General features: G+C 37.0%; 1 protein-coding gene across 2 annotated transcripts; it reads left to right on the forward strand.

Annotated features, from left to right (window-relative positions):
• The first annotated feature begins 1,144 nt into the window (after positions 1-1,144).
• lpcat2 (lysophosphatidylcholine acyltransferase 2) lies at positions 1,145-13,148 on the forward strand. Of its 2 annotated transcripts, XM_079810460.1 has the most exons (14): positions 1,145-2,072; positions 2,946-3,088; positions 4,381-4,598; positions 4,874-4,986; positions 5,389-5,449; positions 7,997-8,055; positions 8,389-8,423; positions 8,847-8,901; positions 9,092-9,174; positions 9,283-9,408; positions 9,840-9,993; positions 10,201-10,299; positions 10,595-10,736; positions 12,105-13,148. In XM_079810460.1, exons 1-14 carry the CDS (start codon positions 1,962-1,964, stop codon positions 12,290-12,292), a joined length of 1,587 nt encoding a protein of 528 aa, XP_079666586.1. In that variant the 5' UTR covers positions 1,145-1,961; the 3' UTR covers positions 12,293-13,148. The 2 variants fall into 2 exon arrangements, with proteins under 2 accessions (XP_079666586.1, XP_079666587.1); XM_079810461.1 differs by lacking the exon at positions 2,946-3,088 and having other exon boundaries at positions 1,904-2,072.
• The last annotated feature ends 292 nt before the right edge of the window (positions 13,149-13,440 follow it).

Below are 13,440 nucleotides of genomic sequence, written 5' to 3' on the forward strand. Positions count from 1 at the left end.
TGTTCCTGAAGACCATTGTTCAAAGTAATATATATAAATATATAAATTTGTTATATATTTAAGTAGATGTGTGTGGCCTTATGCCATTCAAATGGAATGACAGATCTGTATTTTCTACAGGAGCCATCCGGAAGAACCCGGCGACCCAGGATGCCACTGATGAGGCGGTCCAGGTTAACGTTATGCGTTACCTGAAAGGAGCATCTGATCGTGAAGGCGGAAAAAGACGCCGCACAGCTGAGAGGGACCCACAGCCGCCCTCTTACACCTAGGCTGACTACTGACACCTGGAACCCTTTCTTTATCCTGCAGTCAGTAACATCAAGACCCCTAAAGAAGCCAGAAGTTTCAGGCTACACTCACCCAATCCACACTGTTCACTGTGGAAATTACTTTTTTTTTTATTCCCTGTGACCCTGCCTTGAAGGCAGCTCCTTGGATAGATATGGGATGGCGAGGTTGTTTGTCCTTTATATAGGCGCACAAGAAATCACTGAAGATAAGCCAATTTGCGCTGCCTCATTCTGGAGGTCGGGGAAAACCGGAGAACCCATAGTCAGGCTTGTTATAATGTTCTGTTCTACTACTGTTCTATTCTTCTCCAGAGCTTTACTCTAAATTATTACCATTTATCCTATTGTTAGAAATGGCTTGTTAAATGTGATGTTATACCTCGATTTATTTGGTATCCTGCACATTCTTTGGTACCAAATATCCTCATTATTTGATATAATATTTAATGGTAATTCTTTTCATCCCAGAGCTGACCTATTTGTTATTAACAAATATTGTAAGTGTTATAATTTGCTTGTAAGGCTGTTTTTTTTTTTTTTTTTAACCAAAATTTAATTGGAAACATGCAGGTTATTTAGTAAAAATGTTTTGTTATTTATAGGCCTATTTAAGCTTATTTATTGTCTGTTATATTTCATTTATATTATCTTGTATCATTGACAGTCAATGTACTTTGAAATGTAGAATAAAAATGCCAAATGGGAATTTATCTGGTTTGTTCAATTATTATCCATCATAAACTGCATGTTACAAATATATGAATAATAAATAAATATATATATTATTTATTACACAATAAGCGGAGGCAGATCGCTCGGAAATAGCGTTTGCCTCCGACGGGCCGCCTTTTGGTATAAAGGCGGCGGAACGGCGGTTTGCCTGCGGGCCGGCGGCGGTACGAAGGCGGTAGGAAGCCGGCTGCCGCTTTTAAAAAGCGGCTGCCGCCGGCGGTGCGCCGTCAAACGTGTTTGCGATTACGCAATTCTGACGCTTCTACAGCCGCCGGATCACCGCCGGTGGTCCGCCGACTCATTGCTATCTGGGAACGAGGGATTCTTTCTCGAGTCGAGCATCACCGCTTCCGATTCTAGACCGCCGGCAGAAATACTGGACACACGAATTTGCTGAAATATGTTCAGAGAAAATATTTCTCAACTCGATGCGCTCCCTCTTTAGACAATTATTTAGCAGGAAGATTGTATCAGGGCGTGTGTCTGTCCCGGTAAAAAGAGTCTATAGCGACGGCACTTGTTCAAACGGTGAACCTGTAGAGATAAACAGCGAGGGCACCTTTAGCCCCAGTGGCTACTACAGGGCTAAATAGGATTATGTTCGTAAGAGGTGGGGGTTGTCTAAAATCCAACTGAACTGCCTAACGTTACTTACATTTAACATTTAGGACATTATGCGCATATTTTGTGTCAGCTAGTGCACGCACAGATACTGTGCTCTGACTCCAAACCCGTCTGGGATGCACAAACTTGCCGCGTGCGTCTAGGAATACAAAAGACAAGATTTCTAGTTAGGATGTATCTCATTTGATTGTGAAACACATCCGCTGACCGCTAGGGCTCATGTCATAATGTGGCGCGTGTGGTAACGAGGAAGCAGTCGTTCAGAGGTTTGACACATGAAGACTCTGCTGTGGGCTGTGATGAGAGAAGAATATGCCTGCGCAGAGAGTGTTCGCGCTGCCCAGACAGCATTCCCTGCTGCTGCCCGCCGTCATCAACCCGTTCGTGCACGACCTTACGTTAACCAAAGCCGATAAAATCAAAGTGAGTCCATGCTCTCAATTTATTTCTTGTCTGTCACTATCCTTCACTGAAGTCATTCAGTTATGCATCGTATTAGCGTGTCGTCATCTTATTTCATTTCCTTAATATGCTTCCCTCTAAGATACGTATTGGATGAGCTCTCTTATTTAAAGTCTTACAATAACTTTGGGGACAGGGTTGGCAAATGTTGTAAACAATTTGTGTGAAAATTGAGAAAATGATTAATTACTGGTCTAAATAAATGCAAACTATTATTTTTACTGCAATTAGGCCTAATTTAAATATAAATCCAATAGATTGTTAGTGTGGTATTGTATTGTTTTATATAGTCACCCTCAACCTAAATACAATCTAAATGAAACTTAAAACTAGCTAGTTTACATGCTGAGTCAGTTCTCAAACTTTTTGACCGAAGGCCCTCTGTTGTCCAACACAATAAACAAAGCACCCACCCCCCTTAAATGATAAGATATTTTTGGTATTTCTGCTGTAATTATGAGAAAGATGTCAAACGTATTTTAGAAACAGAAATTATCAGTATTGATATTTTAAATTTTAAATTATTACTCGAGATTGATTTTTTGTTTCCATACTTTTAAAGAACTATAGTTCTGTAGAACTCTAATAGTGTTTTATTTAGCATTTTAATTTATGTTAGAGTTTATTTTATACATGAATGATTTTTTCCCCCCAAACCGATTGCATCACAGTCTTACAAAAAGTCCCCATAGAAACATCTGAGAGGTTGAATCACTACTTCCACGTTACTGCAGATGCCTTGAATAGAAACATAGAAAGTTATTTGCGTTGTGTAGATTTCCTTGACATTTATTGTGTGATTGTGTCTATTTTTTCTCTTATGTCTGTGTATAGTGTTTTCTTCTAGGAATCATTCTTGTCCCGCTCCGTGCCATTTTCTTGCTTCTTGTTCTAATGGTCATGTGGCCGTTGTCTGTCATGATAACATTCAGACAGTCTCTGAAAGGAGCAGTGGAGCCCATGACTGGCTGGAGAAAGTAAATACCACTCCTTGTACACTCATGTTACACACAGATACACCACCTTCTACATTTCAGCACAAGATTAAAATGCCCTTTATTATTATTATTATTATTTTAGATTACAGCTTGTTCAAACCATAATAAAACACTCCTGGGCTGCTAACTAAATTTTGTCTTAGTTCCTGATATGAATATGTAGTTATCCATTGTAAGCTAATAGTGATGTGGTAGGTATTGTGTGCATTGGAGTATGTGTATTGTTATGTGCTTTTACTTCCCCTGCATTAAAGGGGTGGTTGATTTTTACAAGATGTCAAATAAGTTTCTGATGTACCCAGAGTGTGAAGTTTTAGCTCAAAATACCCCACAACCGTATTTACTTTGTTAGCACACGTTACAGGTCTTAGGGTGAACAATTAATCAGTGCAAAAGTTAATACACAGGAAAAAAATGTGTTTGCCGTGGTAATCTTTAAGCAAAATCTGTAAAGTAACTTCAGGTCTGGAATGGCGTTTCTTCTCAGATTATGTCAGTTTGACTTTCTGGGTTTGAATATCCTTAACCACTCCCCTCCAACCGTTAGTCTGCTATGAGCGACAGATGGAGAGGAGGAGCGCTGAAGTAAAACCCTGCCCTCTATTCAACATTTTGTTTCACTTGGAAATACGTCACAGCACTCAAATAAAATGAGTTGCAACTCCCGGTTCACTGGGACTTCAAAATTGTCGCGTTTTGAGGGTGAGCAAAAACATGCAGTTTTTGTGTGTCCCTTTAAATGCAAATGAGATGCTGCTCATGGGGCGGATCTTCAAGAACTTTGAGCGTCATAACTTTGCAGATATAACAGCAACGTTACACACTAACTAAAATTTAAAAACTGAAATCATAATCAACCACCCCTTTAACAATAGCAGTGTGAGCTGGTGATGTGAAACTTGTGGTTTGCATATCAGCCATTGCAAATATGTTGTGCATTATACAGAGCCCTTCCAGTCTGTTTAATTTATGCTTCTCTGTCAAACAGGCCACGTGGTTTCTTGAGAAATGGCTCATTTTGCTGCATCTCATTTCTCTTAGGACTGACCACACTGATCAGATTAATTAAGTCTTAGCGTAGGAGGCAGCATGGCTGTTGGAGGGATGTGGTTATTCTCTTAACTGATGCAGCAACATACTGATCTGACACCCGATGACACCGTGTTAACGCAAGCTTTATGTGCTTATCTGTGCATGTGTTAGTATGTTTGACTAAAGTAATCACCCACTATGATTCCTCATGTTTTGTGTGCTTGTATGTTTGTGGGCAGGTTCTTGCACAAAAGAGTGATGACGTTTCTAGGCCGGGTGTATTTCTTCGGGATGGGTTTCAGGGTGGTGGTGAAGGGGAAGCAGGCCAGCAGTGTAGAGGCCCCCATTCTAGTTGTGGCCCCTCACTCTTCTTTCTTTGATGCCATCGCCTGTATTGAAGCTGGTCTGCCCTCTACCGTATCCCGCTCAGAGTCCCTGGAAGCACCAATCTTTGGCAGTAAGCATTGTGGTTATTTACATCAATATTGGTCTATACAAAAAGGAACACAAAAAGTGGTATTACTGCAAATTTGTGAATGACTGCAAATACCCCAGTCAACACAAAGAAACAAATCAGAAAAGCAGATGTAAATGTGTTATTGAGTGGCCAACACTTCTACTTAATGTGGAGTTTCTCAGCCCCCCCAAAAAAACTTGTTAAATATCCATTATTGATGTCAGTTTTGCATGTGTTGTTGTTATTATTATTACTTAATATTTTATGTTTCCCAGGGATTTTGCGCTGTGTGCAGCCAGTGCTTGTTTCACGCACAGATCCAGACTCTCGTAAAAACACTATACTTGAGATTGAGCGGAGAGCAAAGTCAGGAGGACACTGGCCACAGGTGAGCACCTCCACTTCTAGTTTAGTTTAGTTTAGTTTATCACGTGTGACTTTAGAATGGTCAAAAATGTAATCTTGAATTTCACAGTGTGAAAAAAAATTAAGTGTGATCCAGCTTTTGAAAGCAGGAAATTACTCTTAGACCTGTACTTCCTCTGCTTGAATACAGGATGTCCTGTTCCTAAACAATGTCCAGTGTCGACATTGTGGATGTTTAATTAGTTTTACTTAAGTTTTATTTTATTATTGAGAAGTTGTTTTTTATCTAACAAACTGTGAGCTATATTTGAAACTGTATGTCCGTTAATATCTATTTAGTATTAATAGTATTTGCATCCAAATTGAGCCACCATGATAACTATGGTACCACTGAAAATAATACTGGTTTTATTTTCTTTTTTAGGTGCTACTTTTTCCTGAAGGAACATGTACAAACAGATCATGTCTCATTACCTTCAAACAAGGTTAGCAGATTGTGTTTATTTCTGTTTGTTTGTAATATAGAAAGGTTAATTATAATATTGGACAACATAATAATGCAGATTAAATATTAAGATCCAGTTAAGATGCTACAGATACATTATACCGTAGCAAAAGTCCATAACTCGGTAGATAATGAAAGTTGTGTATGACAAGGTTATTTTCGTAAACGAAAACTGAATCTAAGACTAAAACTATTGGTCAAAAAACATTTTCGTAAACTGAAATAAAGTTAAAAAATCATAATAAATGAAAAACTAAAACTAAACGAAACTAACAACTCTTACTGAAAAACTAACTGAAATAAAATAATAATTAGCAAAAATAAATTTTCGTTTTCGTATTTAATAAGCTCTCTTTACTGTGGCGGAAAATCTGCCCTGTGGCGGTTGAGGGAGTGTCTGTATATGGAGCTACAGCGCGTGAAGTGATGAGCTGAGGAGATTAACCACTGTCCTGTGACACGACGCGTGCAGAGAAACACACATCGCTAGTTCTGTTCAACAGCTGTTCACAAAGAATGCGTTCGTGGTAGTGAAATGGGAAATGACACAAGGTAATGAGACGCACGTTGAACTTAAGCTCACTGCTTTTAGAATACGCGAGAGACGCAGGTGCAACAGAAACTATAGTAGCAAGTGCTACTGTGTGTTTGAGATTTCATGTTCGCATAATATTGACAGGCTCAAAGGTGTTATCATTGTTTTTACAAATCATTTACTACTAATAATATTATCATTCGTGTGGAGACATTTCCCCACAAAGTAGTGAATACCAGGACACACACACACACACAAACATGCAGACAGCATACACTTCATTATTTAATCACAATAGTTTGTGTTGGCTGTAGTCAGATGACTTTAGCTGTGGACACACTGCTAGCCTACATTGTACTATTGAAGAAATAATCTTTAAATAAATAAGCTTTTAATTGTTTAACAATATTTCTTCTTTAATATGAATGAGTTTATCATTTTTACTTTCATATTTTTACGTTGCATTTATTTGGTTCTTTGTTCAATCTCAGACCATTTTTTTGTCGTATAGGTCATAGTTTGACTCAAGCTTTTTTGCTTAAAGGTAAAGACCCAACTTTATGCAAGTTTTGTAAGATTCCCCTCTCCGTTAAACATGTTTTGTTGGACTGTCCTTGGTTAAAACAAGAATTCTCTTTTATCAAGTTATTTCACTTAAAACTTATTTAGTAAGATTATGCATGAAAAGGTTTTGATTTTTTTTTATCATAAGTTGATTTAAAAAAATCTTGTATATGACGTGTTTGTTTGCTTGGTTTTATTGTATTTATATGATATTTGTATTTTTGTAATTTAATTTTTGCCATGAATATAGCCTTAGCTGCTGACATGGCATTAAATAAAACAATCTGTATTCCATTATTTTATTTATATTATTAAGATGTCTGCATAAGAGTAAACTCTAATCGGTGCAAACATTCAACTTTGCTGAAATTAAAAATCTTGATTTGGTCTCTACACTTCGTTCTGGTAACTCTGCTAAACTATAATTACTAAAACTAAAACTGAAACGAAATATATAAAAACTAAATAGAAATGTGTTTACAAAATAAAACTAAACTAAAACTAGCTACATAATTTATAAAACTAACTAAAACTAAACTGAAATTTGTTGCAAAATCGAAAACGATAATAAAATAAAAGCTAATTTAAAAATTCCAAAACTATAATAACCTTGGTGTATGAACTGCACCATAGGAAAATATTTTTGCCTATTATCAGATAACTAATTTCCCTAATGCAAATGTATACAAGTTAAGGGGAAGATAAACTATCACGGAATTAGGGGTTTCGACAGTGTGTTGTGGTGTGCTAAAGAAATTAGAATGAGGTCTGCTGAGTAAGTAGCACATAAAAGAGAGTGAGCGTTGTGTCTATGAATACGTATTATCCACACACCACTAAGACTTTATCCCTTTGAGTCTATGACATTAATTTAAATATATTTCAAAAATCTTTTTGCAGTAGGCTTCATTCATTTAGCTTATCAGTGATATTTATTGTTGTATTATGTAAGACCTATTTTTTTTCTACATTCAAGTCATATCATTTGGACAGTGTTTGCTTCGTTGATTGTCATTGATTGTCCAATTGAGAACCAGTCAAATAGCTGTGACCTGATATGTGGGGCATGGCGTGATCAATGGAGTGTCAGACAGGGATTTAACTTAATTTTGAAAACCAATGGGACCGTGGTACTGAGCAGTTTTTAGGAGGCACCCAGCAAACATTGGTCCGACGGCATGTCGTGGTAGGACGGCATAAATCTGTAAAAATATGTAACACAGGACATTTCCTAAAAATGCATTCAAAGATATCCATTCAACTTTCGGTTTGGAACTATTTTTCAACCATGGCGGTTGTTGGAGAGATGTCTTTTCAACGGTCATTAAACGTCCAAATGTTTACTGGGTATGAATGTAGCTAAAAGGACAAAAAGAACAAAGAGGATGAATGAAAGGTGCTTATTTGCTACTCTTTTTACGTCCATAGGTGCCTTTATCCCAGGGCTCCCAGTACAGCCTGTTCTTATCAGATACCCAAATAAGCTGGTCAGTATAAATTCAACAGAAATCTTATATTATTTTCATGATGTCTCAGTTTCTGGTGATAAACTTATCTGACAAACAATGGAGTAGCACAAGAAATTTGAAAATATGTAAAATACAAACCCATAAATAACTATAGTAACCAAGTAGAGAGGACTGTAGTAGACCAACCATAAAAAAGCAATTTCATTAGGCCACCTGGCAAAATTACACACATTGGCTAAGAGCTCTCCATGTCTGTCAGTCGAGCTTGAGCTGTGAATAGCTCTTTTTGAAAGTTTTATATTAAAAGAGAAGAATTTTTACAAAACTTTTTGTTTTTTATTATTATTACAGGACACAGTCACGTGGACATGGCAGGGTCCAAAATCGTAAGTAATATTAAACTAAAACAAAGCCAAAAGCATTTACATAACTGACAAAATGCTTCTTCAATTAGGCCTTTTACAATCACTGCTACAACAAAAAAGTAATCAAAATTCAGATTTAAATGCCAGGATTATGTATATAATGCAGCAAGAAGCACTCTGGTGAGCCACAAACGATGTTTCATTGGTTTATTGGTATTTAATATAAGAATAATAGAGCTACTACATTTTATAATCATATAATAAAGTATAATAGCCTGCAGTCTGACTAAATTGTCATCTTCCTCCTCTCTGCATGTGCAGTCTTGTCGATCGCTTTCTTAGATAAGCTTGGTCTCAAGACCCTTTTTGCACAGTCATAAACAGTATAGAGCGCAATGCTTTCTGAAATGCTGTTTGGAACCTCACCACCAGTTCCTGTTTTAGGGCCAGACTACTGCTGCTCACACTCTGTCAGCTCCATACTACAGTTGAGGTTGAGGTCTGTAAGAAATATTTGCATAATTCATGCTAATATGTGCTTTTTGCAGCTTTGATGTAGAAACATGTCAGAAGAGCATCAAGAAGCTGTAATGCTAAAACAACTGAATCAAACATGATCTAATCTTCAAAAATCTTATATAGTTGCAAATCATGTCGGTGAATATGTATGTATTGTGTCTGTGTTTCAGTTTCTGCCCCCTCAAGTTCCTACTGAGATGGAGAAAAAATGTCCTATCAAGTTTGCTCAGTCAGTGAGATCTGTCATGGCTGTGTAAGCATTGCTATTTATTCTTACATGTCTTTATAATATTCTATTTAGTGGAAATTTACAATGTGTGCACAATACAATATTTTGATCTTAAGAATTGTATCTTACTAGGTCTCTGGCCCTTCCGGTCACGGACCACACTTACGAAGATTGTCGTCTGATGATTGCAGCTGGAGAACTGACCCTGCCCATGGAGACGGGTCTCGTGGAGTTTACAAAGATCAGCAGGAAATTGGAGTATGACTATCATTATAAAAATATTTTTTAAAAACTTTTTATCATTAAAAATGTGAATACACCAAAAAAAAAAAAAGTTATAGTAGTTTAAAGTTACCATGAAATTCGTGTTCTTTCATGAAATATTGAAGTATTTATTATAAATGAATCACATATCATTATAATCTTTTATCAAAAGAACTTCCCTCCCTCTTGCAATGACATGTCTTCTAATCTGATGACGTGTTTACTGGTGCGAGAGCTGGACAACCTGTCACTCGCATGAGATTACAGCAATAGCGAACCACAATGATCCAACCATCCAATCCTGTCCTACATTCTTGTTCAAGAAGCTATTTCACTTGGATATACATCACAATAGGGAAGAAATGACTGTCGCAACTATTGCCAACTTCAAGCTTGAAATCTCTGTTTCTCTGTTGTAAATCCAGATTAAAATGGGACAATGTGAAGAAGGAATTGGAGAGTTTTGCCAACATAGCCTGTTCTTGCAAAGGTGGGAGGATCACAGTTGAGGAGTTTGCCAGCTTCCTCAAACTACCCCTCAGCCCAGTTCTAAAGGAGCTCTTCGCTCTGTTTGACAGGGTGAGTGTGTCCATAACTAATAAGAAATGGAAAAGAGCCAGAAAATAAGTTAAATGTATAAATACTCTTAAGATATCTGCTTTAAAATATACTTTATTTTCAGTCCACAACCAATATAAATCTCTGTGACTGGATGACTCAAACAGCATTCTATTTTTTTCACAGTGTGACCTATTTAAAGCATATGTTTTCTGTGTCTCTTTGTAGGATGGGGATGGCACCATTGATTTCAGGGAGTATGTCATTGGTGTCACAGTTCTGTGCCGACCAGCTAATAATGAGGAAGTCATTCAGACTGCTTTTAAGGTAATGAGATCACAGATTGCACTAATGCTATTATGAGAAGACAATTGCAGTCCATAAATTTTCAAACTACTGTATGATCGGCAAAGATAAAATGAAGATTTAATCTGGTAAAGAGTTAAAGATGATGTCGTGATGTGGTTATGAAGGTAAACCAAACAAGCACTGATGTGTCAGTGGTTGTTGGCACCTCGAGGTGGCATTCAAAAATCTCCTACTACTTGACAAAAAGTCAACAGTAGATCATATGGATGGATTACTCTTGTGTGATTTCTTGTCAAAATTGGTCTTTCTGCAGATGTTTGACATTGATGAGGACAACTGTATCACCCAAGATGAGTTTAGCAGTTTGATACGTTGTGCTCTTGGAGTGTGTGATCTTGACGTCAACAGCCTCTTCACAGAAATTGATGCAGATGGATCAGGACACATAACTTATGGTCTGTTTACCAACTATATAGCAGCCACAGTGAGAGAAGACTGTTGGGCATATTAGAAATGTTTTTGTTTTTTTTTTCAAATATGAATTGTATCGTAGGGTTATATGGGCTGTCGAGCTAATTACATTTGTGGTTATATATTCTATGGTCAAATATTTTTCAACATTGCCATTTAGTATTTTCATGAAAAGTTGTGAAACCACTTCTGTGCTTGTAAGACTGAACTGAGCATTAACTTAAGGTGCCACTTTAGGGGTGAAAGATAAATACAGAAATGCATTGTATTAACATCGTCTTTATTGCACTTGATCTTATTTATTTGAAAACATATTGAGTCATAATTCTTCTAATGGACATTTAAATACAACTGATCAATGAGTACCTCACAAAATGCAAGACATTATTAGAGTAATATTTTCCCATGAAGCTGCTTCTAACTATACCATACCAATCCAAAGTTCATCACAATCTAGAGATCTTTTCATGTCAAGGTTCTTGATTTAACTTGTCTAAAGTGAACGTTGACTGTGGTTTCATGCATTCAGCAAGAAAAACTAGCAGATTATCGAATGCTGTGTTATTGCAGTAAATGTAGGGATAGTTCACCCAAAAATGAAAATGCTGTCATCATTTACTCATCCTCAAGTTGTACCAAACCTGTATGAATTTCTTTCTTCGGCTGAACACAAAGAAAGAATGTTTGTAACCAATCAGATCTCGGCAGCCATTGACTACCATAGTAGGGGCAAACATTCTTCCAAATATCTTCCTTTGTGTTCAGCAGAACAAAGAAACAAATAATTCTGAATTCTGATGACAGAATTTAAATTTTTTGGTGAACTGTCCCTTTAATAGTCCAACTAAAGTTTCCACAGTAATTTAAGATAATTAAAGAGCATCACCCAGAGGCCCAGGCTTTTTTCTGCACATGAAAGCATCACGGTCAGCAGCACGTGATTTCATGCTTTTTATGTAAATGCCTTAGAACATATCTGTGTGAGCAATCATGAACACTTTCAAGTGAAGGCTTGTGGTTATTTGTGTGCTCTATCAGTCAAGGTTGAAATACGTTTTTATGTATGATGACTTGTTGCCTATTGAAATGTCAATTTTGTACCACTTGCAGGAAGTTGTCATGAATTTTGAGTTGATTTTAGGCCATCAGCTGCATATATTGGATAGTAGCCTACTTGAGTGTCCAAAATAAAAGTATTTAGTCTTTAAGGCTTGTTTTTAACACAGCGCCTAATGTACATGTGCTATATTTACATAATTGCATTACTGCCCATCAGTCACCACTTGATTAGTTTGGTTTCCTTTTGAGTAAACACATTTGTAGTAACTTTCCCATCTCGTTTCCTCTTTCAGATGAATTTTGTTCCTTCGCTCTCACACACCCGGAGTATGCCAAGCTCTTCACCACCTACATCGAGCTACAGCGTTACCAGGGTCTCCAGGGGGAGGAGCCAGACTTTGACGCCACTTTGCCTTACTTCTGTACTGCTTCTCATGATGACCACCAAGAGGACAGTACCTCTGATAAGAAAGATGATTGACACAGTTGAAGAAGATGAAGCATGCAGCCATGAGGTTTATGCCTTGCCATGCCATTTGAACACTTGCCTTAAGCTTGTGCGGAGGGGTTTTGTACACAAGGATATGCAAATCAGCAAATTTGTTTTCAGTTTACACCACCAAGTATTTCATAAATACTTGAATGATTTGTTAAAAAGGCATTCAGAACAATGTTAACAAAATGTCAACACGTATAAGCATGCTAAAACACATTCTGTTGCAGCTGATTTTTAGTCCACACCCCTCAGCTTTTAGACATGAAGCTTGTAGTCCCAACACAATGTTTCAGTCGTTAATTTTATGAAGTCTAAAATATTATTTGCTTAAATCTATTTGAGGGGAAAAGGTGATTTTCTGATTAAATTCATGGAGATTGTGTACTTATACACATCTCCCTTTATGGTGAATGGATATTTCTTTAGAATTAATATATTACAGAAGAGATTCTTATACAAATACAAACTTTCTTTTCTTTTCTTTTAATTTTCTTTTTTCTCTCCGCTCAGGGAATTTGGTACAGAAAGTGAGTTTTAATCAAAGGTTTTGCTTTGCATCTTGTTTTTATTTGCATTCCCATTGAGAGGAAATGTTGCTGAGTTAGCGTTCTGTCCCTGCTGCTTGTTCAGACTAATACTCTGTTGCATCCACTGAAAATAGGCCAATTTGTGAGCAAACAGGCAACACAACACGCCCACAGTAGCGCTCACCAGAGGGCTTGGTTCCAAATTATCCCACTGCAGTGGTATTTATTTAGCAATGCAGGTTGCAATTATGATTTTGTTAACACAGCAAAGTTAGCTTTTTTGCCATTAAAAAATCCTTTGAATTTTAACTAGTATTTGTTGTCCCTTTTATGTTTGAGTGCATGAACACTTGTTCAAAGAGTTTGTTCACTCTTGTGAATTATCAGGAGATATGGAAGGAAAAACTGCTGATTAGCTAATACTTTTTATACTGAATATATCCACTAGGTGACAGTAAATCCCAGTATATAAGCAGATCTGCTGCACAAACCGGTCCTTGTTTCAAAAGAAATCAATACAAGTCTTCAGCGGATGTGCAAACACTGTAAATGTGCACCCATAATAGTGAATATAATCCTGCTTTTATCCAAATGAGAGTGGATACT

Source organism: Gobio gobio (genome assembly GCF_949357685.1).
Source record: "Gobio gobio genome assembly, chromosome: 2".
Taxonomy (NCBI): Eukaryota; Metazoa; Chordata; class Actinopteri; order Cypriniformes; family Gobionidae; genus Gobio; species Gobio gobio.